This window comes from Pectinophora gossypiella, chromosome 1, assembly GCF_024362695.1.
Source record: "Pectinophora gossypiella chromosome 1, ilPecGoss1.1, whole genome shotgun sequence".
Taxonomy (NCBI): Eukaryota; Metazoa; Arthropoda; class Insecta; order Lepidoptera; family Gelechiidae; genus Pectinophora; species Pectinophora gossypiella.
In genome coordinates, this window is record NC_065404.1 from 15584507 (window position 1) to 15612454 (window position 27948).

At 39.4% G+C, this 27948-nt stretch overlaps 4 protein-coding genes across 4 annotated transcripts in view; 1 reads left to right on the forward strand and 3 right to left on the reverse strand.

Moving 5' to 3' along the window:
• The window catches only part of LOC126369978 (maestro heat-like repeat-containing protein family member 1), a 103570-nt gene that overhangs the window by 53756 nt on the left and 21866 nt on the right, over positions 1–27948 (forward strand). The window lies entirely within an intron of this gene.
• Positions 22–14803, reverse strand: LOC126370462 (cytochrome P450 4C1-like). The gene is made up of 10 exons (XM_050015329.1): positions 14237–14803; positions 13386–13475; positions 11609–11719; positions 8231–8416; positions 7027–7217; positions 5464–5530; positions 4926–5118; positions 4094–4242; positions 2351–2530; positions 22–1439 (listed from the first exon to the last, which is right to left on the reverse strand). The coding sequence occupies exons 1-10, from the start codon at positions 14367–14369 to the stop codon at positions 1285–1287; spliced, it is 1455 nt and encodes a 484-aa protein (XP_049871286.1). The 5' UTR covers positions 14370–14803; the 3' UTR covers positions 22–1284.
• Positions 18985–21780, reverse strand: LOC126370963 (uncharacterized). Its single transcript, XM_050016132.1, has 4 exons — positions 21401–21780; positions 20056–20153; positions 19339–19471; positions 18985–19223 (listed from the first exon to the last, which is right to left on the reverse strand). Exons 1-4 carry the CDS (start codon positions 21671–21673, stop codon positions 19032–19034), a joined length of 696 nt encoding a protein of 231 aa, XP_049872089.1. The 5' UTR covers positions 21674–21780; the 3' UTR covers positions 18985–19031.
• Positions 22229–27080, reverse strand: LOC126370953 (uncharacterized). The gene is made up of 5 exons (XM_050016104.1): positions 26924–27080; positions 25615–25761; positions 24851–25072; positions 23471–23607; positions 22229–22490 (listed from the first exon to the last, which is right to left on the reverse strand). The coding sequence occupies exons 1-5, from the start codon at positions 27038–27040 to the stop codon at positions 22412–22414; spliced, it is 702 nt and encodes a 233-aa protein (XP_049872061.1). The 5' UTR covers positions 27041–27080; the 3' UTR covers positions 22229–22411.

The following is a 27948-nucleotide window of genomic DNA, read 5'->3' on the forward strand; positions in this document are numbered from 1 at the left end:
CAAAGAAATTAAAAGCTAAGATAAATAATATTGTGGTTTTATTTCTTTCTCTTATTATTATAGATCTACAAATATATCTATCCCGTCTTCCAAAATGTCTTCTAGGAGATCTAAAGTAATACCTACTTACGTAAATTAAAACTTAGATAGATAGTCGAGTCAATGTAGTTAATTCGTTTGAATAAAAAAATCAAACATTTTTTTATACAGGTGTTAGTGACATCGAACCAAATACTGAGAGGGATGATTCAGACCATGATTCAGTGTTAACATCAAGTGGAATTTTCCGTTGCAAAATTAACAATTTTTTTGTGGCTTTTTAAATATTTTCAAAATACTTCTGCGACAGAAAATTCCACTTGATATCAATTCAGAATTATGATCTGAATCATCCCTCAAAATTTTCGTTACGATGTCACTAACACCCTGTCTATGATCGAAATATTTATACGCGCCACTCAAGATGTTTCTGATTTTAAATAATGTAAAAAAACTACCCCTACAAAAGAAAAAAAATCATCGAAATCAGGTCTGTCCCTGGCAAATGAGAAGTGCAAACCTACATTTTGACACCACTAAGAGGGCATCATTTGCTACCAGAAACACCGCCATGGATTTTTAGCGATTTACGGCTTAGGAGACACCTATGACCCAGTTTGAAGTGCTAATAAGCCGTTTAAAAATAGCAGCTTAATATGCTAGTTTCCAACTTAGTCAAATCAGTAACTTTTTACTAAACACGAAATTTTTCCATGGACTTTTTAAGTAATAGCACATTAAAACGTGATAAAAAGTCGTTTATCTTCATTAAAATTCATAAATGACAATACGACAGACGACAGTAAGACGGTCCGTGCTTCGGAAGGCACGTTAAGCCGTTGGTCCCGGTTACTACTTACTGTGTAAGTACGTAGTCGTTATAAATGAGTCATGTCAGGGGCCTTTGGCGGCTCAATAGTAACCCTGACACCAGGGTTGATGAGGTTGGTACGCCTCACAACCCACACGATAGAAGAATGACAATGTTTTTCGTTAGTTTTAGATCTGTATTTGTATAGTATCAGAGTTTTACAGTTTAACTTTGACCTAGGCAACTACTCAACTTCCAAATATTTGATTATACTTACACACCCTAGGGGTGGTATTAATAAACTAATCTCAGCTGAGACTTCACTCAAGATTACGCTCAAGTCCCTGTTTTTATATAAGAACTGTCACATTGACATGATCTTGAGAGCAATCCATAAGCTAAGATTAGTTTATTTATATATACCACCCTAAGGTCTATAGTCTCTTCTCAACGCTGATGAGATTCCCACACAAAGGCTTCAGCACGACGTCCAGCTCAAACCTCAGCTTCGTGTGATCACCGGTGAAAGTGAGATGCCGCACCAAATATGCTACTGTCGTCTTCATCAACATCATCGCGTACGTTTTACCTGCAAATTACATAACGTATAATTAGAAACAGAAATTGCTAAAAGATGTTTTTAAAACACTTGTGGCTGTGCCTACCCCCATTGCGATTGTAAGCATTAAGTATATAGTTTAAATCATGATCTAGTCACGGGATTATACGCCACCCAGTAGTGCTAGTAAGAATTTATAATCGAACGTGTTCTATTATTATCGTGTTCAGTTTTTAATGTTTTTAAGATGCGTCTGCGCCGCCTTTCTCGTTTCATGATTAGTACGTTGAGGTTGCGCTTCAGAGAGCAATAAAATATGCTGTCATTCATTCTTTCCGGTCCAGTGAATGAATGAGCTTGATAATACAGATGAACCAAACGAAAAACGTAATATAAAACCCTGAAGACCTGAGGGGTTCAAAACGCTACATCGAAGCAAAAAAAAGCTAAAAAATCCTAAAAAGCTAATCTAAAAAGCTATACTTATTGCAATTTTACATTTGCGCATATACAAGTGCGCAGTGCCGACAAGTGTCAATAAGCAATATTGCTTTTTTAGATGTATAGCTTAGATGTGGCCCTGATTCCCCTAATTACTCTGTCCCAAGAGGCGGTCAATCAGCTCGCGACAACAAACACTTCAGGACCCCGATACCGACCGCATCGGCGTGGTGGACGAATTCCCTCATTCAGCGCTAGTAACAAATACTGAGGGGGATGATTCAGCTCCATATTCTGAGTCAATATCAAGTGGAATTTACACCAGGATTATTTTTTCTTTTTTTTTGACACCAGGGTTGATGAGGTTGGTTATCCACCTCATAACCCACACGATAGAAGAAGATCAACTGCAGCGAATATAAAAAGACCACGGAATTGTAAGAAAGAGGGGAGACTGATTTCATGTTCATTTCTGTGAGGAGGAAGATGATGTCTCTTACCAATGCACGATCGTCGTCCCCAACTGAAGCTGGCAAAGGCGGCGGTATGCTCAGGCAGTGTCGCTGGGTCCAGCCATCTTTCTGGACGATACTGGTCTGCATCAGGACCCCAAACTGGGTGTCTGTGTACGCCTTTGAATAGGAAGAATAGCGTGCTTCCCGCGGATAGGGTGTAGTCTTCTGTGAAAGTACATAATGTACTTACATACTAAATTACTTACTAATAATATTATACATAAATTATTTACGAGTTCGAAGGATAATAGGACTACGAACGCTGTAAGTACATATAAGGCGTAGGATGTTGGTAAGGTACATTGAACAAATTGGGGACACTTAGAAACCATGTCACATTAACTTTTTTGAGAAATTACACCGTAAGTCAAATATGATAGTGTAATGAATAAAATTTTCCAAATAGTTCTATGTACCTACATAATATGGGTATTATTAGGTAAATCATATCAAGTGGCCAGGTGACAATCAAATCACTAGGGAGTCTTGTTATCTTGTTCTATAGAACTATTTGAGAAAGCAAGACATGAGCCAAAAAGAAACGTTTACTTATGTGAAATAGTTTTTGATTTATGAGTAGGGGTCAAAAGTGGCTCCAAACGGTGCGGCTCGCCAGTTCTGTTTCTTGAACTTGGCTTGACACGCTACCGCGTGTCTAGATATTAATAGTTCTATGGAAAATATGAGAAATGTCTTTTTTTCCTATTTAATCCCATCAGTTCAGTTCAGTGACCCGCAGTGGAGCAGCGTGGTGGAGTATGCTCCAGGTTGATTGAGGGGAGGCCTGTGCCCAGCAGTGGGACGTATAAAGGCAGTTTATATGACATCAGTTCTATAGAAGAAATGGGAACTACTCAAATAGCTGGAACTGTGTAAAACCGTTTTTTTTACTATAAGAACCATAATTTCACAATGTAGACAAACACTAAAAAGCAGTTTTTGAAAATAAGGGATTGAAACAGGTTTGACGCGAACGAAATAGAAACAAATATGGTTTCATAACGTTTCATAATGGTTTTATAATTGGCTTATGACACGGACGCTTTGACTCGAGCTAAGATTATAAAAAAAATATAAGAATAAAGAAGCTATAGATTCGTTGTTAGACGTGTAATTATTTCAAAATTTAACGTTCCACTGACTTTCTGATTAATTGCAGTTTCTTATTATGTATTTAAGTACTACTACATTGTTTTAAATTAGTGTGAAGACTTATACGCCTATCAAACAGAGTTTTTTGACGTAAGTAAGTAAGTAAGTACTTATTATATACTAGCTTAAAGACACTGCTCTATAGTCGACTTATTCGTGTAGTGAAAACCACGTAAGTACCTAAGCGCCTTTTTGAAAAATTCTTCAACAAAACCTCGATGTCTTAAAAATAAAAAATACAATTAATTTAATACTTCGACTGGAATTTTCTTGCCTATTGCGAGGTTTTGTTAATAAAAATAACAACTGAATGTGATTTTACACAAAAGCGCTTACGTGTTTTTCACAATATGTGACGTGACGGGTGACGATATGGCTCATGTAACGATTATATACTTACTTAAGTAAATATTACCCGGAACTGACTGAACGTGTCCTACGTAGTATGGATTTCGAACAGTCGGGTTGGATCGCCGGGATTTGACCCTGGGACCTCTCTGTCGTGAGCCCACTCAACCACTAGGTTTGCTGCTTAAGGCATTAAATACTTGGCCGGACATATAGGGAGCTACTCACTGTGTTTGATGTCTGTATGAATCATTCGCGACACGAATGGTGCGAAGGGGTAGAGTCGCATGCATTCTTTTATCACGGCCTCTGTGTATACCAGCTTGGGCAGGTCATCCTTAGTCACTATCTCTGCGTCGCCTAGGACTTGCTTCACCCTAAAAATATACATAAACTCACGCCCATAATTCCTAACAGGGTGGGCAGACCCACAAGTAATCCAAGAAAACTTGTGTAAAAAAAATACATTATAAGTAAGTGATCGAATTAAGCCATTGGTCCCGGCCCGGCCTACTAACCCAAACACCACCACCAACCGGTTTGGAGCAGTGTATTGCAGTATTACACTCCTTTTTTTGTAGATTTGCCGCAGATGGCATTAACTACTTGGCCGGACAAATGGGGAGCGCTGAAGGCTTTCACCCGGTACAAAGTTTAAGACAACAGGCCCCCTCAGGTGCCCAGTTGAGCGCGAACCTCGGCTCAGGGCGTCGTCTGAGAGGAAGAATATTTGAAAGAATTAATCGACCCTAGTGGGTCGATAGCGATAAGCGTTGATTAAAGGAAATCGTCGACCACGCCGGCGGGGTCGCTATCGGGGTCCTGTATTACGCTCCATACCTCCTCCGGACTGAGGGGAGTGTTTCAGGTCATGAGTCTGTATTAACATCAAGTGGAATTTTCCGTCGCAAAATTCATGTCTTTTTTTGAGATAATTAAAATATTTTCAGTTCCATACTGTTCGGAAAATTCCACTTGATATCAACTCAGAATCATGGACTGAATCTTCCCTCAAAGTTTTCGTGAAGGTATCACTAACACCCTATACATATATACTCACTCAGCATAGACCTTCTCTACTACATGTGGGTAGGTCCCAAGCACAACTAGGATGTAACTCAGAGTGGTGGCAGTAGAGTCGTGGCCTCCAAAGAAGAATGTGTCTATCTCTTCTCTCACTTGCTTCTCTGTGTACAGCTTCTCTTCTTGACGTTCCAGAAGCATGTCTATGAAGGATTTCTTTGTGTTTGTTTCTGGAAATGATTTTTAATTTCAATACCTGATGGGCGATCTAACATCATCATCATGTCCCTAGCATTACTCCCGTTTTTCACAGGGTCCGCTTACCTAACCTGAAGATTTGACAGGTCCGGTTTTTTACAGAGGCGACTGCCTGTCTGACCCTCCAACCCGCGAAGGGAAAACCAGCCCAATACAGGTTAGGTCACATACCTCCGAAAGTGCATTTCTCGGGAATGTGGGTTTCCTCACGATGTTTTCCTTCACCGCTGAGCCCGATCCGTTGCTGCCGATGATGAGCGATCTAATATATCTTAGAAATAGAGGATTTTTAACTCAAGAAAAGATTCAATAGTTACCTGATATCTGTGATTCTTTTCCAAAGTGTTTAATTTTTGCCAGCATGATTTTCCTTTTTTCTATGAGCTGCAAAAATGTAATAATTTGATATCTTTTGATTAAAACAAAAAACATTTTGCTTTGAAATTGCCTCGAAGTAGTGCTGCAAAGGACTTTAGGCTTTTAGCCCTAAATTTCAGCCTACCGAGTCCTTTTTGGGACTAGACCAGTAAAATAGGGCTTTAAAAGCTTCGTCATTTTAAAAAACTTTTAGCCATTTTTAAAGTAGTAGGCTTTAAAAAAGCCTATAGCCTTTTTAATGTAGTAGGCTTTTAAAAAGCCTATAGCTTTTTTTAAAGTAGTAGGCTTTTTGGGACTGGAGTCTTTATTATCATTTTTTAGTAAAAGCCTTTTTACCGATTTCAAAAAAGGGAGTTATCAATTCGATACGTATGTATATAATATTATTGGAGCTACATAAAATTCACACATGATATTGGCCTTAAAAATCGGTTGTTTTCGCCACGTTTTACAAATATTGAGGGACTGTCTGAAATTGTGTATCGCTGGTAGTAGTCCCTTAGTAAAAAATATTAAATAAAAAGTGAAGCACGATGCGCGGGGTGGGGAAGACGGCACAGAAGGAAACCGCGTTTCTAGGGCGTGAAGGCTAGGCGTATTACTATAATTATTAGACTATTTCCATACTAATTGATAGTAAGAAGTTATTTTCAATATTCATAGTTAGTTAGCTAGTTGTGCATCTAACAATAAATCAATTTTTCACAGTGTTTGTGTAGGTATATATGTTTTTAAAGTTTGTTGTACCCACCCACACTTTTACTTTTTTTTACTTGAGAAAGGGACTGTATGTATAGCCTAAATAACCTTAAGGTCTAAGAGCTTCATAGGCTTTTTGAGCGTCTTATTTTATTAAATTAGTCTTAAACAAGGTTAGGCCTTTTTAAGGCCTTTAGGCTTATAACCAATAGGCTTGAATAGGCTTAACCCTAGCCTAGCCGCAAGTACTAAATGGCTTTATAGGTTTTTAGCCTACTAAGCTTTTTATTTAACAGTCTAGTCTTAAAATAAGGGCTAAAAGCCTAAAGTTCTTTGCAGCACTACCTCGAAGCATCATTCTCTATACACCTCCATTTGATTAAGGGGAGCCCTGTCCCCAGCAGTAGTATGATATAAACTATTTTTTTATTTTTTAGTTGTCTTTGATTACTTGTGGCTCTGCCCACCCCATTAGGGATTACGGGCGTGAGTTTATGTATGTATGTATGTGTATTTTTTTATTCCTCTCCCTCTGTCTGTATAGTACCTAATACACCAACTTCTCGCCAGGTAGGTTCAATGACTATATTGAGTTTAGTTAGTTTTAAAGATTCACGCACTTTTATTAAGCATTTATGAATATATTTTTCGACCATTATAGACGGCGGCCGTAGCTCACAACCTATCACCTCGGTCTAACAGAAAGCTCGGTGAGGTGTTGGTACATAGTTCATCTTGCGATGGATGAAGCAGTCAGACCTCATCGGGATATAGTAGTGAGCGTTATTTAATGTTTTTTATACCTTTGAAGAGATCCCATGTACAGTTTCAAGACATCGATCCTCCTTCTTCTTGAGCTGAGTCCACCTGTAGACATGATAGCTATGCAGCCAGAACCTGACGAATCTCTGTCGCGTTATCCTGTTCAGCTCGTGAACAGCATCGCTATAATCTTTCAGGATGCTCTCCTCTTCCTTGAAGCCGAAGAAGGTTACTAAAAAACGAGTAACGGACTAATAAGTTTATAAAGGAGTCCAATTAATGAGTCCAACAAAAAAAAAAAAAATTAGAAAGGCGAGTCCAGAGTCTTTTCGGACCCACGATACCCCTGGCGACACCCCTGGTGGTGTCGTGGGTCTTTTAAAATTAGACGATACCCCCAACTGTTGGTGTTGTGACACTAATTAATAAAGTAAAAATAAAACTGTTTTCTTTTTTATTTATTTACGTAATAAATTTACTCAACTCTAATCTTAAAATTATAAAAAAGATCGATGTAGACCTCAGTAACGGGCGCACATAAGTCTAACCATAACTTGTGTGTGTGTGTGTGGGTGCGTGCGTGCGTGCGTGCGTGCGTGCGTGCGTGCGTGCGTGCGTGCGTGCGTGCGTGCGTGCGTGTGTGTGTGTGTGTGTGGGTGCGTGCGTGCGTGCGTGCGTGCGTGCGTGCGTGCGTGCGTGCGTGCGTGCGTGCGTGCGTGCGTGCGTGCGTGCGTGCGTGCGTGCGTGCGTGCGTGCGTGTGGGTGCGTGCGTGCGTGCGTGCGTGCGTGCGTGCGTGTGTGCGTGCGTGCGTGCGTGCGTGCGTGTGTGTGGGTGCGTGCGTGCGTGCGTGCGTGCGTGCGTGCGTGCGTGCGTGCGTGCGTGCGTGCGTGCGTGCGTGTGTTAATTACTTTCAAAACTGATTTTGATAAGAAAAATGAGTAGCTATACCATATCACGCCAAATCCATTTCAGGTTAGTCAGATGGAACAAATCGTCAGAAAACAACTTGCTTTGGAGCCCAAATGTTATACTTCAATACTCTGTGAAGCGTGGGTACTTAGTTCATCTTGCGATGGATGTACCTCTGACAGCCTTAAATTGGGATATGTTTATCTCACATAAATAATACTAGAAAAATTTTTTGTTACACATACATATACATACCTGTGCTGTTTATTATAACTGTATGTTCCTAATGTGTAACTTACAAATAAAAAAATATATTTATACTTAAGTGGACTTACAACATATAGTCTCCATATTGACCAGGGCGAGAGCAGGTAAGGGATCAAATTGTCCCTTCCCTGCCTCTTTGGAGAGCAATTCAACGATCCGCCTAGCCTGGCTGTTGAAGATCTGGAGGTAATCCTCTAGGATGTGCTGGTTGAACATTGGATTCAGCAGTTTGCGGTGCGGCTTCCATACTTCCGCTGAAATTAAAATATGCACTGAAGCAGCGTGGAGGAGTATGCTTCATACCCCCTCCGGTTGATGGAGAGGACGCCTGTGCCCAGCAATGGGACGTATACAGGCTGTTACATAAACTGCCTATATACGTCCCACTGCTGGGCACAGGCCTCCCCTCAATCAACCGGAGGGGGTATGGAGCATACTCCACCACGCTGCTCCACTGCGGGTTGGTACATACAGGCTGTTAAAGGTGATGATTCCAGTACGGTCACGAGTACTAATATGTATACACTTTGAAACCATGTCACATTAACTTTTTGACAAATTAAACTGTAAGTCTCATTAATGTCAATCATGATAGTGCGACAGGGTTCTAAAGTGGGTACATGATATTGCTCATGACTGTACACACCACCTAATTTTTGTTAAGTTTCTCCTGTCACTTTCTTATCCGTCGAATTGGAAAGGGACGGACGATTTACAACTGTTAATTTTTTAATAAACGTATGAATAACCCGGCCGAATAGAAGAAGAATATTGTTATATTGGTGGTATCGATATAAAATGTACGCAGTAAACACTAAATGCAGATATCAGATGCAGACCGTGATTTCTTCATATTTGTATTATTTTATTTGAATTATTTTACCACCTTTTTGTATTTTTTGTATTTCATGTTTTCTCGCAAATAAATTGATTTGATTTGATTTGATCAATCTATCGGCCATAGTCATCGTTAGTGGTCGTTACATGAGCTATGTCTGGGGCCTTTGGCGGCTCAGTAGTAACCCTGAAACCAGGGTTGATGGGTTTGGTAATCCATCACGCAACCCATACCATAGAAGAAGAAGATCAACAGAGATTATGACGACGTAAAGTAATAGATAGGTACTTACTTGAGTACTTATTCAGATAACCTTATGATCTTACTTAATTATTAGAACCGAGTCTATTTTAATACAATAATAAACCCTATTATAAAACCTTGAGATAATAAACCCAACCTTAGATCATAGGTTAAGGTTGTTGAGACAAGTTAGTAGGTGGTGTCATATTATGGGTTATTGCTGCATAAATTGTTTATGTACCTAGCATACATTTATACGGCAACCTGTGGTCCAGTACTGGGCTCACGATCCGGAGGTCCGGGTTCGTATCCCGGTGGAGACTTTACAAAAAACATCTTGTAGTCCCTAGTTTGGTTTGAACATTACAACCCGATCACCCGATTGTCCGAAAATACGATATCTCGTGCTTCGAGAGGCACGTTCTATTTCTCTTTTGTTTTATAAGTATTTTGTATTTTCTATTTGTTATGTTACACGAGTCATGTCAGGGGCCTTTGGCGGCTCCATAGTAACCCGGACACCTGGGTTGATGAGGTCTATCTTTGGACTCACATCCACACGAGAGAATCTTCTCTCATAAAAAACGTGTAAAACCTATCTAGGTTTATTTATACATGTATTTTATTTAGTTTTTTCTTACAGCATAGAATAAAGTATAAGATAGTATCTACTAAGTTGTACTATGTAGATACATTGTATGAAGTTGTTTTAGGTCGCAGTTGACTCCTAGACGACTCGTAAAGACATTATTAAGCTACTTATGTTAAACGACATTTGCCGTAAACGGCGCTGACGACTTACGAGTGATTGCGTTCAAGGTAGCCCGATTATATGACATGTATATCGTCTCATAGTGAAAATAACGGTCATGGTCCAGTGGTTGAGCGTTGGGCTCACGATCCGGAGGTCCCGGGTTCGAATCCCGGTGGACATATCACAAAAATCACTTTGTGATCCCTAGTTTGGTTAGGACATTACAGGCTGATCACCTGATTGTCCAAAAAGTAAGGCACGCTAAGCAGTTGGTCCCGGTTACTACTTACTGATGTAAGTATGTAGTCGTTACATGAGCCATGTCACGACTACATACTTACATCAGTAAGTAACCCTGACACCAGGGTTGATGAGGTTGGTAATCCACCTCACAACCCAGACGATAGAAGAGAAGATAGTGAAAATCACGAAAGAGCCTTTTTGAAAAATCGCATTTACGTCTAGCAAGAAACATAAGATCGTTTCAATTCAGATAAAAAATTGTGGTGTGTATTTTTTTTTTACCCGAAATGAAATGAGTTCCTCAAAAACAATATAGAAGGCGCTGTACAGATTTTCAAATCAAGTCAAATCAGATATACTTTACTTTACTTTGATTTTCTTTTATTTACTCTTTTTTATAACACCAAGGTACAATTACATCAATATTAAGAGAAGCAATATACTGTTGAAGACAGGTCGACATGGCAATCGGGGCATGAGGTGAGCCGCGGAGGCGGGGTCGCCCCGCACACCCGCACAGTCCCTGCGGCGTCTTAATCTTAGTGTCGCACGAGTCCGTATTGACCGCGTTTATCGATTATAATCTCGCTCACATAATTTATTACTATTGTGTTTTAAAAATGTCTACGGTTGCATCTTCGTCGCGTGTTCAAGCAAAAAAAAAACAATAATTCACTCTCAAGCTCGAGAACTAGCTAGAAAGATTTTATTATAAAAGTCGGAGATACCAGTGACGAAGATTCTTTAAGTTTTTGTAGCGATACGTTAGATGATTCAGATGAATAAATATTAACTTAAATGAAAACGTGGTAATATTTTATTCACATTTTGTTACATACATAATAAAAATATATCGATATTGAAAACGTCACGTCACTAGAAAATTGCCATGTCGACCTGTCGTCTACAGTAGGTAGCAACATAATTCTATACCTAATCTGGTCCAAATATCAAACAACAACAGGAAAATTCCACGTGATATTAACTCAGAATCATGGTCTGAATCATCCCCCTCAGTATTCGTTACGATGTCACCAACACCCTGTTTTTGGTGAACGTAGCCTGGATAACACCTTATTAATTGAAATAAATCGGGTGATTTTGTTGAAGAAAATCACATTAGAATGTGATTTGTCAAAAAGGCGTTTACGTAGTTTTTACTACGCGACGATATTTGGATAAAATAAATTCCTTGGACCATTTTTTTTCTATTTTTTTTCTTTATGAATGAAGACAGCTAAGCAAACGCCAGCAATAGCAGTATGTATTGACGGCTCCCAATTTTTAACACTTACTATTTTGTAATTATTTTGGTTTGATTGGTTTGAAGTGTACAACTGCCAGAAAAAAACTATTTTGTATACTCACCAGACGCGACCACTGCCCCGTCGCCCAGCCAGCGGTCCCAAAACCGGTAGAAAACCCCTTTGTCCAGAGCTACGTTCATCACATTCAGAATGGCATCCGGATCTGTGATCACTGGGGAAGAACATCGTTGGTTTGGTTACCAGTTTCCATCGTCCTTATGCCACAAACAGTCCATATTTAACCCGTGGTCCCACCGTTCAGGGGGTCTACCGGTAATTTATTTTACCCCTGGACCCACTAACATGTCCGCCTGAAAATATTGGGTCTTTACTTACGAAATTGCCGTTAAGTATACCGATTTTTTTCATGTATTTTTTATTTGTATTAATCGGTAATGATGTTGGTAGGACTACGGGTAAAAAGGAGAAACACTAATACCCGTTTTAAGTGATGTTATTGTCTTGTCTTTATATTTATAACAAACAATTTATATTCTATTCTATTCTAAGATGTTCACTCGAACCTTCCTTAAGGAAGACCTCGAACTAACCTCAAAAAAGGTACTTATTCTTAAACGTCACCTCAACCTTACCGAGCTTACGCCAGTGAGGGTGGTTGAGTGGAGGCATGACATCAATGATTCCTATTATGATGTTGGCAGTATGGTACGCGCGACTCCAGTGAGTAAAGTCCCCAAGTCGAGGACGCAAATGTTAACTGAAACTACGAAAATGCTTAGCGGAAGCCGAGTCGAGTGGAGGAAGAGTTAAAAGAACATCTTAGAATACCAGGAAAGAGTGAATTATACGTCAGAATTTTTTGGCGTAAGTTATTGTTTTGTCGCAAATGGCATTGACTACTTGGCCGGACGAATGGGGAGCGCTGAGGGCTCTCACTCGGTACAAAATATAAGACAACAGGACTGAGTGTGAGTCTGCCCAGCAAATATTTAGGTGGTGCGACACCTCCTTACGGGACCCGGTATGGAGAACCAGTCTTGGTTGATTTTGCCAAAATCCAAAGTAAGTGCGCGATGCACACAAATGTCACATACCAATATTGCTTTTATAGATGAATTGCTTCGATCTGGCCCCAGAATGCGATTTTACAAAAAGACTCTTACCCAGGTAACTTGTACAGGTAAATTGTATGTATTTCTTATCTCTTTCCTTGTAGTTACCTTGATGCAATTAGTTAGTTATACTAGGTATATATGCATTGTTCATTAGATTGTATGAATTAACACAACATCGACACAAAGGCCAGTTGTACTAAAGTTATTATATATGATAAGCAACATGACTTAGTAATTGCATAGTTGAGTAGATATACAGGTATATCTAAAATACCATCTGTACTAAACGTACATACATAAACTCACGCCTTTTTCCAACGGGGTAAGCAGACACTATGGAATTCCATTTGCTTCGATCCTGACACACTTCTCTTGCTTCCTCCACATTCATCAATAGCTTCATGCACGCACGCCGGTTCAGAGTAGATCGTACTAAGCCTTTTCTAAGGACATCTACTATTTGGTCAATATAAGTCCTTCTAGGTCTTCCTCTGCCAGCCTTACCAGTAACTTTCGCTTTATATACCGCTTTCGCAATTCGATACGTTAAAAGATCGGTCAAATACCAAATAAATAGGTAAGTATAAGTAATAAGTAGGTTTAAAGTATATTTATTCAATTCCCGAAAATTTCGGGATCTCACGGGATTGATATTTCTAATACCGCGGGATCTCGAATTTGCGATCTCGAGTCGGGATGGCATTCCCTAGTTCCAACACCCTTAAATAAATAAATACGTAGGTAATAACGATAGGTACTAACCGTAATAAGTAAAAGGTCCCACTAGCAAACGCGTCACTCCACCATGCTTGTTGCACTCTTCAGATAATCTCTCAACTTTGACCCATAAAGCTGAAAAACAAAATTGCTATTACGATACAGGCGGTTAAAAAAGCTACGTCGAAGCAATTCATTTAAAATAATTGTGCGCAATGCAAACAAATGTCAAAAAGCAATATTGCTTTTTTGGTGGTTTGCTTTCATGTGGCATTTTTAACCCCGTAAAAAACATAAACAGCCTATATACTGCCGGGCACAGGCCTCCCCTCAATCAACCGGAGGGGGTATGGAGTGTACTCCACCATGCTGCTCCACTGCGGGAAGGTGGAGGTGTTTTTACGGCTAATAGCCCTCAACAATCAGGTCTTTCAAGCCTGTAAAGTCCTTAGTAGTCCTTACCAAACAAAAAACAGTCTTACAAAGTTACCTATTTCGACAATGTCCCCATCGGGAATCGAACCGGGACATCCAGATCGTGAATCTAACGCTATCACTAATAACTCAACCCAAATACAACTCAAAAAAGAAAATATTTACAAAATGAAAAATGATAATTAAATTGACTATGAAAACTATTGCAAACTTTAATTTCGCTTTTTCTTGTTACAATTTTAAGGTTCAAAGAGTTGATGAGGTTGGTACTCCACCTCACAACCCACACGATAAAAGAAAGTGTTAAAAATCCAACCCCCACTGTATAACTAGTATGTCTGGAAATCTGGGCCGCAGGATAAATGCTTCAAAGGATATAATATAATATAATAATATAACACGTTAATAAGAATAAATAAAAAATATACTTAACAATAATAATTACTTATTATTATACTCACATTCCTGTAGAACGCCCATATACAGCGTGTTCCCAAACCAGCCCCCCGGATGGTCGGGGGGTTGTTTTGTTTTCACTTTTATCTTCAAATACCACCACGCTAAGAAAACACAGAACACAAGCACAGGCCACATTTTACATTAAATTATTATAATTTTTAATAAAAAAAAGTTCACTTTCTAATGAATGACACACCACAGTTTTTTTTTTCAAACTAAACTTAACGTTTCTGAATATTTATTTATGTTAATATTTTTGGTTTTAATTTAAAATTTATTTTAATTATAGGTAATTGATTTTCTTTAATTTTGATTTTTTTATTTTATTTTAAATTTATTTTATTTTTTTAGATGTGTTTGCAATTCTCCAGTCGTTATTTTATTTGCAAGATTTTGGTCTAAGTATTTAAAAATTAATTATTTATTTTATTTTTAAATGTCTTCATAAAATGCGTTTACGATTTAAATAATATGTAATTATTTATTTATTGAAATATTTTATGTAAGTAATTATTAATGATCACTAAATGTTCCGTGGCGTGGCTAGCTCGCGAACATAAACTTAGAACTAAGATACAGTTCTGCTTAGATATAAAATACGGAATCCATGTTAAAGCGAAGCCGTAAAAACGGCGATGAACACATACATATTAAAGTCACAACACAACTAATCATAAAATAAAAATTAGAAATTCTTGACACCCACCATATATTATTTCTCATGAAATTACTTGTGAAGATTGCGCGGGAAGGTAAACAGCTGACTGAGTTTTATTTTTTGATCCCTCCCGGACCTCCTATGCCTAGGTGCCACAATACGGTTCATCATATCCATTCATATCTAAACTGGCCGCACAGAGCATAGAGTAAATAATTATAAGTAGGTACTACAATACAAGGGTAACTCTCCAACCCGCACCAATTCGCATCGGGCGACAACCTCACCTCCTCTGGGTCTTACTTATTTAGTCTAAATTGCCGTAAGTGGTTAAGGAGTAAAGGGCTTATTCCACCTACCTGTCTGACAGGCTAAATGCGTCTAGGTCACGGTAGCTTCCATGGTTACGCCCCGCCGATTTGCTATTAGACTACACGATCTGATCGGCAAACGGGAGTTGTTGGTGAGTACCCATGGTAACCACCATGACCTTGACGAATCTGGCCTGCCGAACCGCTTTAAGGGGGAGGGCGGACTGTCTCCTTCGCACTTACGTGGTAAAGCGGCACACGGTAAAAAAATGTTTTTTGTATAGAGTCCCGGTTACGCCCACGCTATACCTAAGGGATTACTTGCGAGTGCATAACGTTATCGCTGTTTTAATACTCGTGGCCTTCAAATACAATCGATACTTAATAACAGACTGTGTACAATTATAGGACAGACCAGAGCATTACATTTTTAATTTGCTTCATTAGTATCGTAATAAAAATCTTATTAACATTGTTGCACAAATTATGTATTGCAATTTAAGTACTTAATCGTAATAAATAAGAGCCACAATGAATAGTAGGACATGCAATCATCATTTAACATTCGAGTTTCAGCTTAACGCACAGTTGCACATAGAGGGAGGCACCTGATTTTTTGTAAGTAGGTTATATTTATATTTGTACTTATGCACTTGACATTAATGGTGCTGATTCGTCTCATCATCATCATCAGCCCATTAATGTCCCCACTGCTGGGGCCTTCCCTACGGATGGATAGGGAGATCGGGCCTTAAACCATCACGCGGGCCCAATGCGGATTGATGGTTATTAACGACTGCTAATGCAGCCTCGACCAACGGCTTAACGTGCCTTACGAAGCGCGGAGGAGCTCAAGATGAAAACTTTTTTTTGTGGTCACCCATCCTATGACCGGCCTTTGCGACAGTTGTTTAACTTCAACAATCGCAGACCGAGCGCGTTTACCGCTGCGCCACCGAGCTCCTCTAATTCGTCTACACACCATCTAATTGTATTTTAAGTTATACCTGTCATTTTCTTATCCACGCGAAAAAGAAAGCGACGGATAATCGACAGGCATAAAATTTATGGAACACATGTCAATTTTAGGCAGAACCCCTTTTAGATTTGTGCCTAAAACTAAATAAAATTAGATGATGTATAGTGGAATCAGCATCAGTCTCTGCTTACCCCGGTGGGAAATAGGCGTAAGCAATAACTAGGGCCTAGGCCAAGTGTATTTCAGTTTCAATGTCTGATGCTCTTCAAGTTTGTTCGCCGGCTGTTAGAGTAGCGGTCGGTAATGCGGATTTATTATCTAGACTAATATTATAAACTAGCTTTTGCCCGCGACTTCGTCCGCGTGGTGTGTTATATAAGAGAGAGATCTTTGTGTGTGTGGTGCATATCAAATTTCAAGCATCTAACTTATGCAGTTTAGATTTTTTCATACAATTTTTTTCCCAATAACTCCCATTTTTCAAAATACAGCCAAAAATAAACTTTATATTTACTAAGGTATGCATGCATGCTAGATTGAATCAATTGATTGAATAGATTTTTTTTTAATTGATTGTTCATTGAGTTTTAATTTTAATACACACTTCCTCTCTTCCCTTCAATGTTGCTGTGCCCTACAGGGTCCATGTTTTAGTTCCTATGCCTATGTAACACCCCATTGTACTACATGGAATGCAATAAATAATTTAATTGAATTGAATTGAAAACATCTATCTTACGCGGTTTCGATTTTTTCATACAAATTTTTTTTCCCGCTAACTCCCGTTTCCGTGGGAATTTTGCAATATCCTGTTGCAACTAAGCTTTAAGTTAACTAAGGTACCTGCATGCCAAATTTCAAGCATCTAACTTAAGCGGTTTAGATTTTTCATACAAAAGGATTTTCCCGCTAATTTCCGTTCCCGTGGGAATTTCGGGAATTCCTTTCTTAGTGCACCTCTACGGTACTTAAGCTATGTCCCTTCCAAATTTCAAATGCCTACGTTTAGCCGTTCAGGCTATGCGTTGATATGTCAGTCACTGAGTCAATCAGTTTCTCCTTTTATTTAGATTTGATTTTTTCATACAAATGTTTTTTCCCGCTAACTACCGATCCCGTGGGAATTTTGTAATATCCTGTTGCAACTAAGCTTTAAGTTTACTAAAGTACCTGCATGCTAAATTTCAAACGTCTAACTTGAATGGTTTAGATTTTTCATACAAAAGGATTTTCCCGTTAATTCCCATTCCCGTGGGAATTTCGGGAATTCCTTTCTTAGTGCACCTCCACGGTACCTAAGGTACCTGCATGACAAATTTCAAACGTCTAACTTGAGTGGTTTAGATTTTTCATACAAAAGGATTTTTCCGCTAATTCCCGTTCTCGTGAGAATTCCTTTCTTAGTGCACCTCTACGGTACCTAAGGTATCTGCATGCTAAATTTCAAACGTCTAACTTGAGTGGTTTAGATTTTTCATACAAAAGGATTTTCCCGCTAATTCCCGTTCCCGTGAGAATTTTGGGAATTCCTTTCTTAGTGCACCTCTACGGTACCTATGGTACCTGCATGCCAAATTTCAAACGTCTAACTTGAGTGGTTTAGATTTTTCATACAACAGGATTTTCCCGCTAATTCCCGTTCCCGTGGGAATTTCGGGAATTCCTTTCTTAGTACACCTCTATGGTATTTAAGGTACCTGTATGACAAATTTCAAACATCTAACTTGAGTAGTTTAGATTTTTCATACAAAAGGATTTTACCGCTAATTCCCGTTCTCGTGAGAATTTCGGGAATTCCTTTCTTAATGCACCTCTACGGTACCTAAGGTATCTGCATGACAAATTTCAAATGTCTAACTTGAGTGGTTTAGATTTTTCATACAAAAGGATTTTCCCGCTAATTCCCGTTCTCGTGGGAATTTCGGGAATTCCTTTCTTAGTGCACCTCTACGGTATCTAAGGTATCTGCATGCCAAATTTCAAACGTCTAACTTGAGTGGTTTAGATTTGTCATACAAAAGGATTTTCCCGCTAATTCCCGTTCCCGTGGGAATTTCGGGAATTCCTTTCTTAGTGCACCTCTACGGTATCTAAGGTACCTGCATGCCAAATTTCAAACGTCTAACTTGAGTGGTTTAGATTTTTCATACAAAATGATTTTCCCGCTAATTCCCGTTCCCGTAGGAATTTCGGGAATTCCTTTCTTAGTGCACCTTTACGGTATCTAAGGTACCTGCATGCCAAATTTCAAACGTCTAACTTGAGTGGTTTAGATTTTTCATACAAAAGGATTTCCCTTCACTACTCTGCTCCTATTGATTGCAGCGTGATGAAATGTATACTATAGCCTGTCCAGGAGTGTGAAGAATAATTGTACCAAGTTTCATTAAAATCCGTCCAGTAGTTTTTGTTTCTATAAGGAACATACAGACAGACAGACAGACAGACAGACAGACAGACAGACAGACAGACAAAAATTTTACTGATTGCATTTTTGGCATCAGTATCGATCACTTATCACCCCCTGACAGTTATTTTGAAAAAATATTTAATGTACAGAATTGACCTCTCCACAGATTTATTATAAGTATAGATGTGAAATTGTGCGTGTGCGTGCGTGTGTGTGTGTTTGTTTGTTCATCTTTGACGGCAAAATGAAGCAACGAATTGACGTGATTTTTTAAGTGGAAATACTTGAAGGAATTGAGAGTGACATAGGCTACTTTTTGTCTCTTTCTAACCCCCCACTTACCTAAGATGAGGGGTGAAAGTTTGTATGGAACATTCCGCAATTTCAAGGTTGAAAGCTAAAAATTGGTATACGGGCAAAAATTGGTATTGCTATACTTCTATTGTAAAACATCATTGCTCTGTGAACACAAGTGTGGTCTATAATGTTGAGGTCCCTTCTGGGGCGTTCTGTTGAGCCAGAATTCCTCAGTGGCGTCGGTGTGACCTCGTTGCTGTTTGCTGTCCCAGGTGATAGTCTCTCTTCGCCACTCAGGTGGCACCACCTGCGGCCGGTGGAGTTGAAGGTCGATCTAAGGAAACACAAGATCAGGTCAGGTCACTACGCTGATTGACTGAAGTGGGACGTTGACTCATAAAATAGATAAGAAGTATCCGGGGTGTGGTTATGATTCTTTGGTTCTCTACCGGTTTGCAGTGAGCGTAGGTCCCAGGGAAGGGAGCCTTGCAGGGATTTCTGGAGACGGTGGCCGCAGCAGTCTCCTTGAGAGCCTTCTGGGTCGTCGACGTGTACATGTCGTTCACAAGCAACTGGTACTGACTGGGAAATTATTGAAAAGAGTTAATACTTAGGTACATTTAGTAGTAATCAAGTATCCTGTATACTTTACTGGAACATTCCACTTGATATTAACTCAGAACAGACTCCGTGGTCTAGTGGTTAGAGCGTTAGGCTCACGATCTGGAGGTCCGGGTTCGATTCCCGATGGGGACATTGTCGAAATCACTTTGCGAGACTGTCTTTGTTTGGTAAGGACTTTTCAGGCTTGAATCACCTGATTGTCCGAAAAAGTAAGATGATTCCGTGTGGAGGGCACGTTAAGCCGTTGGTCCAGGCTATTAACCGTAAAAACACCTCCTCCAACCATCATTGGAGAAGCGTGGTGGAGTATGCTCCATACCCCCTCCGGTTGATTGAGGGGAGGCCTGTGCCCAGTAGTGGGACGTATATAGGCCGTTTATGTACGTATGTTATGTATGTACTTATGTAATAAGTTGAATGAGCTGAATCATCCCCCTCAGTAAACGTTACGATGTCACTTACACCCCGTACAAATACGTATGGGTGTTAGTGACATTATAACGAAAACTTGTATATAAGGTGTACTTCTAGTTGGTTCTCACTTGTCATTCTTTAAAGAATCCAGGCTAACAGCAGGAGTCATGACACACTGTCTTCTGTTCTTCTGAATTTTGGATCTTTCCTTATGTACTATCTTCTCCTGAGAAAAGAGATATATGGAAGCGTAAAAATAGCTTGTTATGATGGTTTAGACCTCTTACTCTTTCTTCTAAACTCAATATACATAGTCAACTATTTTCAACGTATCTATACGTGATTATATGTTAAATAAAACAAAACTAAAAAAAAATTATATCACTACATAGTACAAAACAAAGTCGCTTTTTCTGTCCCTATATCCCTATGTATGCTAAAATCTTTAAAACTACGCAACGGATTTTGATGCGGTTTTTTTTAATAGATAGAGTGATTTAAGAGGAAGGTTTATATGTATAATAACATCCATTAAATAGTGGAGAAATACTGTTATTTTTGAGGTTTTTAATGTGATGTCGTTAATGATTTCATTTTTTCCTCAGCATTGCACCCGAGCGAAGCCGAGGCGGGTCGCTAGTTAATGAATAATTAATATAAAGTGCGTGAACCTTTAAAAGTGACTAAATGTAGTCATTGAACTTAAGAGTGGGAAGTATTACTATACACCTTTGTCCTTCGAGGATACTTAGGTGTGATGCTTATAAATCAACATAACATAAGCTAACAACTATCCCAATAGGGGAGTCAGAGGTCACAACATGATTTAAGTACCCACGCCTCACCGAGCTTTCTGTTAGACCAACGCGAACGGAGGAGCCGTATCGCCGTCTATAATAGTCGAGCCAACTGTGTTAGTGAAAACTGCACTTGGTTCAGTATAACAAATGTACGGTCACGAGCATTAATATGTATACACTTTGGTACCATGTCACATTATCTTTTTTGACAAATTGAACAGTAAGTCTCACTAAATGTCAAATATGTTAGTGCGACAGAGTCCTAAAGTGGGTACATTATATTGCTCATTACTGTACCTACCTATACTTGTGTCTTATTTCCCATTGTTCGAGACAGCATCACGTACGGCCCAAGAAACCCCTAGAAAATAATCGATGGTGTAATCATCCCAACAACTGAATTATAGTGGGCCCAGTTACCCATTATCACATTAGAAGAAGGCAAACTCGCCCCTGGGCCCAGTTTAAGACAGGGACGAGATGTCCTCTAAGTCAAAAAAAAAATAGGTTCATAAATGTTTAATAAAAGTGCGTGAATCTTTAAAACTGAATAAACTCATAGCCATTGAACATAGCTGGCGAGAAGTAGGTGTATTAATTTACACCTCTGCCTACCCCTTCGGGGATACAGGCGTGATGGTACGTTATGTTATTATGTATTTTTGTTACTTACATAAGGTTCCTGCTTTGCCTTGGGGTCACGGCGAAGAATTGGGTCGTACTTGATGAACATATGGAATGGAACCGCCTTCCTTACAGACTCCATAGTTTCCACATGATTCTGAGGCCGATATTCTGCAGCCTTCGATCGTTTTCTTGGTTTCTCAATGAACTGTGTTACAATTTTAGGCCGAATTTCCCAACCCCGAAAATCATTTTTAGTTCTGGTTTCGTTGTAAAACAGCATTTCAGATAAACGCTTTTCCCTATCTGAGTTTACATCCATTTTATAATAAATAAATAATTTACGTACAACAAATATTAAAATACGATTCGAAAATAATAAAATTCAATACAAAATAAATTAGTAAGAAAGTAGATTCAATAAACTATAAAATAAAAAGCATTAAAATAAAATCTTCCTAAATAAATTCCTGTCCAAAAATTCTTAAAATTAATAGGAAATAAACGCTGAGATACGAAATAAAATAAGATAAAATGGTCTAAAAAGTGTAAGAAAAAGTCAAAACAAAAATTTGACAGAAACAGAAAAATCAATAAATCTCTACCTACTTATATCTATGGAGTAATGTCAAGTTTTGTGTAAGTAGTTAACAACCATAGAGCAACAAGGACCTCCGCAGATTATGTTTAAGTTCCATGTAATAGGGGGACCTCACTAGATGGGCAATTTTTCAAATCACAAGTACTTACTAAGAATGAAAACTTCAGACATAACAAAGCTCTATTTTAATTATAATGTATTAAAATATGTTATATAAAGGAATTAATAACATAAAGAGTTAGTGATAAATAATAACAAAAATCTTAAAATACTAAGTAAGTAGTGTATTAATAATATTATTATTATACTAACCCACCGACCTTTTAGCAATGGTTTATACGTAAAAAAAATAAAAATCACAAACGCTACCTAAATAGATCGAAAGATACCGACTCAAGATTCGAAACCGCAGCTCTTGTCAAGCCTTCCGTGTTGTCGTTGATTCTTGCACGAACTTTGTTAACGTTTCTTTTGTATGAGCTGTAGCATCATTTCTCTCTGGCGCGTGCGCACTGCTTCTTGTTCGCAAACAGAGCAGCTGTCAAACGAAAAACATTAAACCAAGTAAGAACCGATTGAAAGATAAGTCAAACAACATGATTCTGTCCTTTTTTAACTCGATCGATTATTGAAGCGGTCAGGTACGCAGGATATATTAAGGTGCGGAGACGTTCGCGCTCCTTGCATCAGTGGAACGGAAAACCGATACGACTGAAGGAGAGGTCAGATGATGTGTCTGGCCGACGATAACTATTTGCCCTTTATCGTCGCCCTAGGCCATCCACCTTGCCTTGCTGAGTCGCCAAGTCAGCCAAGCCCTTTTGCATATCTGCACTGGGCTGCCTTTCTCACCGAAACAGACTTTATGCGCTTTGCGCGAGGGAAACGCATACGAAACTTGCCCACCGAAGTAGCAAGCCCCTCATCCAGGTTTAGCCCGTGCGCCGACACGGTTTGCCAGGGTGTGGCCGCTGCACGCATCACAGCTACTTGGAGCCACTGGAGAGAGTTTGTGGTCTAACAACGGAATTAACACATCTCTGTCACTTCCATAGAAGTCGGCTGGCAGAAACAGGCGTTATTAACCCACTACAACCTTTTTTAACTACCAAGGTACCGTCATTAGAACACATAATACCGGGTTTTGACTGCGGTAAAAATCAAGATTAAGATATTTTCGATAACACTGTTGCAAGTGCCATGATCACGGGATGACTGATGAAATTGGAGTGATCAATAGATCTTACAGGTTCGAGGCTTTGACTTTCCCGTTGACTATTGTCTCCATACCATAGAGTGAGGAATAATACTACGTCCATACATCGAAATAGCTCGCGATTAGTTTAACAACTGCCGGCGGGAATATAAACGGACAACAAAGTGTTTTTACAAGGGTTCCTTTTTTCCTTTTGAGGTTCGGAACCTTAAAACATGACAACTCCCCGCTCCATGTTGCCGGACGGATTCTAGCTGACTGACCATCAGATTTTCTAGAAGGTTCTAGACGTAATAACTTACTGTGGCGTATGCTCTGGACACAACCAGAACTCCCTGGTTGGAGCTACGAAGCTTCGCAGCTGACGGAGGTCCCACGTTATCGAGTCCATCAGCCAGTCCTTCGACACGTATGGTGGGTGCCACTTGGCCAATGACACCTGCAAGGTCAACGGAGATTTTGAGTACCTGACGTCAATAACCGACCTCAGCAACCCTGGTGTATGATAACAGAGTGATTTTTGTGATTCCCCACCGGGATTTGAACCCAAGATCTCCGGATCGTGAGCCTAACGCTGACCCACTGGACTGCTGAGCTCGTTACCGATTAGATACCCACACTGCCCCTGTATCGTCGCGCACACGTAAGCGCTTATTTGGAAAATCACACTCTACAGCATGTGATTTAGGGTGCTATTTACGGTAAGGTCACGAGCATTAATATGTATACACTTTGGTACCATGTCACATTAACTTTTTTGACAAATTGAACTGTAAGTCTCACTAAATGTCAAATATGTTAGCGCGACAGAGTCCTAAAGTGGGTACATTATATTGCTCATGACTGTACTAAACTAATCTCAGCTGAGACTGCCCTCAAGATCATGCTCAAGTCCCTGTTTTTATACATAAGAACTGTCATGTTGACATGATCTTGAGGGCAGTCTCGAAGCTGAGATTAGTTTATTTAATGGTGCTGATTCCAGTATACACCATTTAATTATATTTTAAGTTATACCTCTCATTTTCTTATTCGCTGAAAAGGAAAGGAACGAATGATTGACAACTGTATAAACTGTTAATGAACTGACAACTGTTAATTTTAAAATGAATGAATAACCCCGGCGAATAAAGTAGGCATCTCGCTCATATACAGCTTCTGTCAGGTTATTAGCCAATATAAAACATTGGAAGGGTTTTTTAAATTTCTGCCTAAAATTTACGTGTGTTCCATAATTTTTATACCTGTCGATTATCCGTCCCTATCTTTTTCAGCGGATAAGAAAATGACAGGTATAACTTAAAATAAAATTAGATGGTGAGTAAAGGATTCAGCAAAAATACTACCCTAACATTTTCCTAAAAATAACTTCGATTTCTTTCAATTAATTTAAGTCCGGGTGAAAATTGATACCACATTTTTATACCTGGATTGAAACTAGTTTCAAGGTTTTTCAAAAAGATGCTTGCGTGGTTTTCGTTCTAAGCTACAATGTTCAAAGTATTTTTATTTTGCATTTTTTTCTTATTATAATGAAAATACTTTATGTAAATATTTTTTATAAGGCTACGATATTGTGTGAAATAATTAATAACTGGTAAAAAAGATAGTGAGGTCGTTTTTCGACCCTAACTGTAACTACCTTCAGAATTCCCAACAGTGTTTAAATAATCAATACAAACCGGATCAGCCCTGGCTGGGTGTTCAGGATATGGAGCCTTCACATTGAGGTATGGCGCGACTGCCTCCCTCATCTTAGCTGTCATGTCACTGGTGTACATGTCTTTGACGAGGATGTCCCTCAGCTTGGGGTCTTCGATGTCGTCCATGCTCACAGCTGGGGTCATCACCTGCCTCGGTCTGCTTTTTTGAACTTCCTCGCGTTCCAGGTCTAGTGGCTTTTCCTGCAACCATTATTGTTTTTTTTTAATTATTTTTTGACGTGAGTATTGTAGGTTTTTCGCAATGGAATCATTAACTACTTGGCCGGAATTTCAAATCGTCTTGAAATAATCGGGTATGTACCTGATATCGTAAAAGTATGGAATGGAAAACACTTAATTTATAAATACACAAAAATACATGAATTTTGTGACGGAAAATTCTACTTGATATTAACTCAGAATAATGAGCAGAATCATCCCCCTCAGTAATTGTTACGATGTAACTTGGACCCTGTACAAGAACATACAAGTAGATAGGATGTTAGTGACATCGTAACAAATACCGAAGCGGATGATTCAGACCATGATTCGCAGTTGATATCAAGTTTCCTGTCGGAAAATTCATGAAGATTTTAGTGTTTTTTTTTAATTATTTTCCGTTCCATACTTTTGAGACGGAAAATTCCACTTGATATCAACTCAGAATCATGGTTTGAATCATCCCTCAACATTTCGTTACGATGTCACTGATACCCTGTATAATTCAAAATTCTTAAACTTACATATTTCTGCTGAACATTCCTCGGGTTGGTCTGAACAATGCCCCGTGGTTTGATGAAGAGGCTGAATGGCGGACGCTGGCGCCATTGTGTTACCGACTGGATATACTTCACCATGTCGTAGTCGCCCCGGATACGCTTCGGTTTTGGCTTCAAATCAGTATCAAAATAGAATATTTAAGGGTCAAATCATCGAAGGGGTAGACATAGATATAAACAGCCTACATACGTCTCACTGCTGGGCACAGGCCTCCCCTTAATCAGCTGGAGTGGGTATGGAGCATATTCCACCACGCTGCCGCTGCTCCATTGCGGGTTGGTGGAGGTGTTATTACGGCTAATAGCCGGGACCAACTGTTTAACGTGCCCTCCGAAGCACGGAATCATCTTACTTTTTCAGACATCACAAAGTGATTTCGTCAATGTCCCCATCGGGAATCGAACCCGGACCTCCAGATCGTGAGCCTAACGCTCTAACCACTAGACCACGGAGGCTTTTCGAAGGGGTAGGAATAATTAAAATTCAAAAAAGCGCTAAAATTTTCAGGAAATTCCACTTGATATCAACTCAGAATAATGATCTGAATCATCCCCCTTAGTATTCGGTACGATACGCCACTAACACTCTGTACGCCATGTAATAGAACGCGAGCCTATCGCCATTAACCGGGTACTTACAAATCTTCTATGATCCAAACACGACTTCAAACTTGCTGACACTAAGCTGTCTGCTATTTTATGTTGTCAATGGTGGTCATTCCAGTACACACCATATAATTTTATTTTAAGTTATATCTGCCATTTTCTTATCCGCCGAAAAGGAAAGGGACGGGCAAACGACAGGCATAAAGTTTATGAAACCCACGTCAATTTTAGGCAGAAAATTAAAAATCATCATCATCAGCCGTATGACGCCCACTGCTGGGCATAGGCCTCCCCCAAGGATCTCCACGACGATCGGTCCTGCGCTGCCCGCATCCAGCGGCTTCCCGGCTAAAAATACCCTCCCAAAATTTTATATTGACCTGGGCAATTTTATATGGGCCTGGGAAGCACGGATCATCTTACCCGGGTTCCCGGGGCCCCGGGTTCGAATCCCGGTGGGGACTAATCACTTTGTGATCCCTATGGTAAGGACATTGCAGGCTAATCACCTGATTGTCCAGAAGTAAGGTTATATTTTTGAATAATTATGTACCCGAGCAATGAGAAAATAGGTTATAAATTATTCCGTTAAAGTTATACAGCACCATCTATATATTTTTTTGGGGAGCGTAGCCTGGAAAGTTCCCCATCGTAATGTATATTATACCTTGTAAAGTGTCTTCACAGGAGTAGTGATCTCTCCATCTCGGAAATCAGTTCGACCAGTAGTTTCATAATTGAACAACATACTCTCAAACCTTATTTGCTTCGCAGGGTCAGCCATGTTATATAAATAATAACTTTTTTACAAAATTAATAAAATAAACTTAGATCACAAAAAAATAACTGATTATTGTTGATCGTTGTTGATAAACAAATTGTTGTTGTTGTTTAAATTCGCCTTTAAGGCAGGCAAAGATCTGAGGACCATACAGCCTGACTTTAGTAAAGTAATTCGAAATCCACGATTGATAAACTTAGTGACAGTAAACCTCTATGTCGTATGCCATAATGGAGAATATTGTCCATAGATTTTCTAATCTATGGTATTGACTGAACTGAGGTTATACTTATTAGAGGCCTCCGCGGTCCAGTGGTTGAGCGTTGGGCTCACGATCCAGAGGTCCCGGGTTCCATCCCGAGCAGGATGCCTATCCTGCCTACTTTATAGGGTACCAAACCCAAAAGGAAAAACGGAACCCTTATAGGATCACTTTCTCGTCCGTCCGTCTGTCTGTCAAGACCTTTTCTCAGAAACGCTGATATACTATGATACTAATGTCTGCGGTGACTTTTAGCCGTATTATACCTGATCCTGGAATTTCGCGCTTAGGTACGCGCTCTATAAATATTCACGTACAATGTTTGTAGGTACTAAATATTATGTATTGTCCCTTCCATGATATACTTAAGTATGTGTATTCTTTGGTAACAGCACACCCCGGACACTTCATACAAACAACCTCGTTTTACACAGACACTACACATTGACAATATCGTACACGCGCTTCTGTGTGTGTGACGTCTGACACCATACGATTCAATATCTTTGGACTCATTATATGGACATTCCCTATGGAGAAATGTGCTTCCTGTACTTGACATTGGCAGTAATGGTTGTCTCTTCTCTATGACGACCGGTTGCCATACTTACACCCATAAAGTTGAAGTCTAAAGTAGCTCAGACGCTGG